Below are 7089 nucleotides of genomic sequence, written 5' to 3'. Positions count from 1 at the left end.
CTATACATTACGATTTTGCTTAGTTCAAGAATAGCCATACCTACTGCAATGGGTTTGTTAAAATTTACTTTAGTTTTATTTAGATGAACTGCTATCAGTTTTTCTGTAAATATAGTTCTATCACGAAAATTAGGCTTAGCAATAAGCTTATCGAGCCTTTTAGTGCTACAAACTATTTCCATATTCATTCTGTTTCTTACGTTTTCCATACATTTGCCATAAACCGAATTGTTCATGAGTTTGAAAAACTCCTTTTCAAACTCATTTTGCGCATTTTTTCTAAATGTTGTGTTTTTTTCGATGTATCCATACAACCACTTAGACTGAACAAATTTCATACCTCTATGGATTTTAACCAAAACCAATCCATGCTCTACGGCCTGTTTTAACGCTTGGCTGTGAATTATGTAATTACGTTTAGGTTCTAAAGTTGTTAACAATTTTGAATGTTTACTACCTGGTGGTACTTTTCTTTGGGCGCAAAATGGTAAGTCGTTGTGTTGTTCATGTAGATGTGCCGGATAATCTAGATCTACCTCAAGTATAAACCCTACTTCATCATTTTCACCAATATCATTAATTTTATTTTTTACTTCATCAATTTCAACAGGGGTTAACCATTTAAAGTCCTTTAACGGTAAACTTTCTCCCATTGCAGCCCCATAAAGGTTATTTATATCTAGGAATAATATAAAGTTTGAATTATCAACTGTCCAGAGTCCCTGATCCATAGGTTTGACACCAGGTTGTGATTCCGAGTCAAGATTTGTTTCTGAAACTAAATACTTATTTGATGCCTCGCAGTAACGTTTAGTGCACATAGAAATACCACCACGAATACCAGCTTCTATGAACATGTACTGTTCATAGCTTGTTAACAAATCGATTTCAACTTTAGTCAATTTAAGACACGCGTCGAACGAAAGGCCAGGAGCTGTGAAATACCAACCTGGGTCCAAACCATAATTGGATTTACAAACTTTTCGGAAATTTTCAAATACATCGCTTAATAGTAACACATCAGTCTTAAGGTAGATATCAGAAAATTCTCCTAAGGTTTGACAGTTAAATTTGTTCCAAACCTCAACAGCCCTATTATAATCTTCTACAGCAACTTCTGACTTATTTAGAGAGCTGTAAAACTGATCAATAGAAGGCAAGCTAGTCTCATTAAATTTTTCCCAGCCATCTATGTATTCGTAGGGAAAACAGCCTTTTTTTGTAACAATATTAAGTTTATCATAACCGAAATAAGAAAGTGTTTCATTGAATTGATTTTTGTCAAGATTTTTGACTAGTTCATCAAGACTTCTAGACATAAATTTGTACGAATCAAGAAAACGAATTTCAAATCTAGCAGCAACTTTCTTTGATAAAGAGATATACCGTTCTTCTGTATTAGGGATTACCTTTATTTCCATTTCATCATAATCGAGACTTTTAATAATAAAATGGAGGTCATAATTTGACATATTGTGCAAGACTACGGGCAAAAAGTGTGGATTTTGATATGACAAGTTACAATTTGAATGACTTGCACCTCTAAATTTCCCTGTATTAGGGTCGTGATCTCTAACCCTTAAATTATCGGCAGTAAACTGTTCTTCACATATGTGACAGCAAGATGAACGTTCAAACATGTCCACTTCTTCATCCGTTAACTCCATAGGCAACTTATTTTTGTACGTCTCGTACACTTTAAGAGCTTCATCTCTGATCTTTTGGCAAAATACCTTCACAGCATTTTCTCCGCGAAAAAGGACTGGTTCTGATTTTTCACCATTACTTGAAACAACATAATAACAAAAACTTGATGGGTAGTGCTTTTGATAGTCAACAGTTGAAGAGGTAGATTGATTTTGCGTAGCATGTTTAGTTTTGCAGGTGTGGGAGTTCTTACAATTCGGTCTTTTACAGTTCAAACAGCATTGATTCAAATTTTTACAGTTGACTCGGAAACAGTTAATACAACATTCATTGGGATTTTTACAGGTAAAAGAATTGCAATTATTACATGGACTTTTTTGTATTAATATACTTTCAAAATCAGCATATACAATGTACGGGACTTGTTGTTGGTGTTTGAAATTTTTAAATTTAAGTTTACAATTATCTTCATTAGGCATTTCTACAGCAACAGGTTCATGATTGTTACATAGCTGTTTATGTACATCGAAGGTAGGTTTATCATTAAAATGGATTAAACATGATTTACAAACAAATTTTCTTCCGTTGTGGTTAGAGGTTTGCGCGCTTACTAATTTATCAAAGTTTTTAATCCACACATAGTGAGATGTTGTTTCATTTTTCAATAGTAATAAATCACGGTGATCATCTTTTTCTTGTTTTGTTACTTTAATAGGATATACAATATATTCCTCACTATTGTGTTTCTTTTCTATTCCAAATATATTTATAGACATATTGTTTATCTGTTCAAATTTAGGTATTGACTTAAGTTTTACAGGATAGTTAATACAGTCCCAGTCATACGCTGCATTCATTTCTGCATTATCAATATAATTGCGGACTCTTTGTGGATTACGAGGTACATTTTTCGCCCATATACTATACTTGAAGCAATAATCATCCTGATTCTTTACATTTACAACAGCTTTCTTGTTTGCAATGAAAGCTGGTAAGGATATATGTTTACATCCTCTTAATGGATAGTATTTATTAATTCTTAGTTCCAGCCCTATAATACTCTTTAGACTCCATCCTGAACCTTTACCTTGGTGTTCTGATTGTTCTGTTAAAAGTTTATCAAAAGCGTTTTTACAATACGTGTTTAGATCTGTACCTAGTAGTATGGGCTCGTTTGCAGTCTTAAATGACAGTTCTTTGATTTCATCTTCTTCTCCTTCAGTTCTTGCATAGATACATTTTAAAATAATATTACATTTCAGAGTTTTCGACTTAAGAAGGTGTTCTTGAATTTTTGAAATAATCAAAGGTTTCGTGTGATATTTTAAAAAATTACCTATATCGATGTATCCTTCACCATTTGTTAAGTAATAGGTTTTAAGCCTACATTTTGCAGCAGACTCGGTCTCAATAATTGGCAAATAGCCCAATGTATTTTTAAAATGAGTGTTACTTGCAGGGTGATTGTCAGATTCTCTGTACCACGTATTACATGGTTTACAAAATTTGAGTTTAATCGTTGCAAGATAGTTTTGCATCGTTAACAGATTACAATAGAATAGTAATTTATATTTGACAATGATATGGAGTATTTCTTATTCAAATTATAAAATGTATTTTTCTATAATTGGCTAGTCCCTACGATGAATTGTACTATAGTAATTGATGGTTTTTCACTATCTCTTACTATTGATGATCTTCGAGCGCAGCTCAGCCAGGCGTCTGGTTTGAGCCAACGTGAGGTCTGCCGCAGCGGAGATTATTGTCACTGCCCCAGCATACTCCCCAAACCTGGCCTGGAGCGATGTGAGCTTCACACAATACGGCAGCCGTACTCTGTATGTTTGGTCATCCCTCCGTTCAAACTTAAACAAACATGTAAAATAAAATTAATTTATAATATTTTTTAAACGTGTGTTAAAATAAATTAAGTGCTGTTATCTTCTGTACCTTATCTAGAAATATATCAAAGTTTAGTTATAGGTTTAGTCATAAGTTTAATTTATAGGTAAAAAAATAATTAATCAACCTAAACATTAATTAACAAAGAAAATAATGATGAACATGAAACGATAAATTAAAGCCTTCTTGTTCCATACAATGACAATTTAGTTTTTTGGGCAATCATTTTTGAAATAATCATAATTCAAAATGTAGATATAAAAATAGAAATTGACATTGATAATTTAATTCATAAGTATGATTATTTAATTTAGGGTATTATTACTTGCAAATAAGTTTAATATACAGTGTATTTATCAGATAGTGATATAACATATCATCACTATTGAATCTTAGGTGAATTTGGTTGAAAACATTTTAAAGATATAAAGTATAACGTTTATAAATCTAAAGTTTTTTATCAATAATATTTTTATTTTTTTCCTACCTGAACATTAGGTTGAGGGAACACTGCCTTCAAGATAATGTAGAGGTCTTCAAGACTCTCCAGGCCTGATCCCTCGACGATGGAAACGTCCCAGGTGGAGGGTGTGGTCAGCGCGTTGGAGGAAGACATGATGATAATGATTTTGTGTGCGCGAATTATATATCTATATATATACTGATAAGATATGACGTCTTTGACCTTAACCTCCACACGTGGTATTTACGTTATCAGTCGGAAGTCATTAAACACACACGCTGCAACGCTGCACTTTGTAATGGTTACGCAAATTATTATGTTTTGATAAACTAATGCTGCATCCATGATAATCCCTATCAAGAGTTTTTGCACGCCACGATAAGCCTTGCATCATCAAGGATAATTATCAGCTCAGCGCTAAATATTTATTTAAATATACAAACAGTAGTTTTATGATATAAATGAATTTCAGATATAAATGTACAAATATCCTTATTAAACAAATTGTTTTCATGGTAAACAACGTCATCGTTAAATGACATGCCATAAAAGCGCTTTTAAGTCCACCATAAGTGTTTTTAAATTAATTTATTAAGATATTATTATTTATCCATTATTTCTTACATAAGGCTAACAATTTAACATTCTATTTACTCCACACATTTGGAAAACTATCTACACTCAACACTAAATGGCAGAAGCGAGAAGCGTTTGTCAGTCAAACGTTACCACCTTAAAAATCGAGTTTTAAATAAAAATATTTATAATACATCTTGTCGTACGCCCGACATCAGGTAACAAACACCCTTCCAAACCGACACACCTCCGACACCTTTCCCGTGTGCCAGCCTCCGCGGTGCCAGCTCTCTCAACCGTCCACCCCGACACGCCGACGAAAACTTCCGACACCGTGTGCCAGCTCTCTCACCGTGCCAGCTCTCTCACCCATGTACGTTCTCCCCGTGCCAGTTCTCTCAGCCGTTTAATAACACGGTGGTGCTAGCTCTCTCATTTTTACCCTACTGGCGCTTCCGGTGGTGTGCGCCAGAACCTATGGTAACCATGGTAACCGCAGCACGGCTGACAGTCTATATTTAATGCTTTTTGTCTATGATGTAATTACTAGCCAAACAAACTGACTGAAATACAAACATGTGGATTGAGAACTAATCGAAGAAGGCAAAAAACTTATTTTCAGTCAAACATGAACAGCCTCCGCGTACAACTCATGCTGTAAGAATAGAACTCCGCAATTTGTTCCAGGTGATTGTCATTGATCACGTCTCATGCCTCATGCCTCATGTTCATGCCTCCGTCTCCCCACGACCTCCGACTCCACATCCGTGTTCAAAGCCTCACGCCTTGTCAATATTTGTTCACCACTTTCCAATTTCTCCGAATAAAATCTGGTTTTATTGTCGCCGCTGGTCGTCGTCTGTCTAGCAGTTTAATTTTTTGAGAAACCGGTTACTTTTATTTGCCGGTTATTTTCCTAAAGAGGTTTTTGTCACCATTTTGTGGAGATTTAGGTTTCCTTGTGTCTGTAAAATTATTTATAACTATTTAGTGTGGTTTTTTTCTCTGGGATAAGTTAATTTACAGGCGAAAATCTCTGGTAAAAGTTAGCTGCCTTTATGACATTTACACGATTTTACAAATCAACAAGAATTTTTCTCTTTGAGAACATCTTCAATCAACGAGATGCAAAAAGTCAATCAAACGGTTTCCCCATGAATGGCTTTAATACAGCGAAAAGGAACTATGTATATTGCATTATATGCTGTTTTTAAGTATGAAACAATTGGCAGATAAAAATTGTACATTTGCCATATGAAAATAAAATGAGGGAGTGGACACAGGTAATGATGTGTGAAAAGTTGTACAGAATGATTTAACTTAGCTTCATTAAACTTAAACTTAAGTGTCACAAGTTTGATTATATCTCAATCAAATCATTGAGCTCAGCGATGGCACTCATACTGTGAAGAGTGTATAAGATGTGGTGGGAATACATTCTACTAAAAATGATTCCTTACAATGTCCCACATCACTAACATAAACTCTTTCGCCAACACAGTCAAGTTATCCGCTGCACAAAGATTGTAGTGGAACTTAGGATAGAAGGGAACCAGATGATTTAAAGGAGGAGGTGATTAACGGGGATTTCTTTCGACAACCAAGATTTTGTGCCAATTCTAGTTTGCAATCTCTTGGATACTCTTAAACTATAAAATCAAATGATAAGTAATGATAAGTACTATGATGAGTAAGAAGAAGTAAAAGTGACCCAACCCGAACGACCTTAGCGTCTAGGATGAGACGGAACAAGAACATGCATAGGCTAAGTAATTATTTTGAGTACTAAGGCATCCAAAGGTATTTTATAAGACTACAGTTATCGGGGTCTAGCAGTCAAACAATGCGCTAAACAAGGAAGGCCAAGCGCTAGCATAAGAAGAAGAATGACCAACTTGTCTGATAATCAAGAAGACTTTACACCAATTCTTATTCGCAATCTCTCGTGTACGTAGGACAGTATTAGGCTATAAATTAAAACACTGGGTTTCGCAAAGATCACCAATATGAAGAATGAAGAGTCTAGGATGAGACGAGACATAGAAGAAGGGGTGAAGGGGGAAAAGATTATAAATGATTTAGAAACCCGCATCATCCAGACGCTGTTATCCAGTCACATACTTCCGGGGCACGCAAGGTGTCCTTACTGTAAAACGAATAATGTAGCTTCTTAGAAGACGAGACGTAAAAAGTAAGAGGATGAAAAATCATTCCTGGTAGCCCAGACTCCTAACATCTTCACAATGCTAAGCATTCCTAGATCACTCTCCTCACATAGTTAGCAAGCCATGTTAGATGAATGTGTGTAGAAGAATACGGAACAAGAGGAAACAAAATACGAGACTATACTCAAAATTAATCAAACTGAGCAGATTAAAACTCGCGTAGAACCAATTCTTTTGGCCAACGTCTAGACACTTCTCAGTCAAACAATGAGTTACGCAAACGTCCATACTGTAGAGCGAAGAGTCTATGATGAGGATGAGACGGAACAAGAAGGA

At 35.1% G+C, this 7089-nt stretch overlaps 1 protein-coding gene across 1 annotated transcript; it reads right to left on the bottom strand.

The window, feature by feature from the left end:
• Positions 1–3119: 3119 nt before the first annotated feature.
• LOC128999211 (uncharacterized) lies at positions 3120–4191 on the bottom strand. The gene is made up of 2 exons (XM_054425601.1): positions 4037–4191; positions 3120–3512 (listed from the first exon to the last, which is right to left on the bottom strand). Exons 1-2 carry the CDS (start codon positions 4163–4165, stop codon positions 3324–3326), a joined length of 318 nt encoding a protein of 105 aa, XP_054281576.1. The 5' UTR covers positions 4166–4191; the 3' UTR covers positions 3120–3323.
• Between the last annotated feature and the right edge of the window lie 2898 nt (positions 4192–7089).

The sequence above is a fragment of the Macrosteles quadrilineatus genome, unplaced genomic scaffold (genome assembly GCF_028750875.1).
Source record: "Macrosteles quadrilineatus isolate MER2022 unplaced genomic scaffold, UCM_ALF_1.0 Scaffold_8__2_contigs__length_117827958, whole genome shotgun sequence".
Taxonomy (NCBI): Eukaryota; Metazoa; Arthropoda; class Insecta; order Hemiptera; family Cicadellidae; genus Macrosteles; species Macrosteles quadrilineatus.
Note: the sequence above shows the minus strand (reverse complement) of the source record. Positions and strands in the feature narration are given on the sequence as shown.

Bases quoted from the DNA above. Each gene is read 5' to 3' on its own strand.
- LOC128999211 (XM_054425601.1), bottom strand. From the start codon at position 4,165: ATGTCTTCCTCCAACGCGCTGACCACACCCTCCACCTGGGACGTTTCC. The intron at 3,513-4,036 runs GTAGGAAAAAAA...TGTTTGTTTAAG, and splicing joins TCCCTCAACCTAATGTTCAG to TTTGAACGGAGGGATGACCA.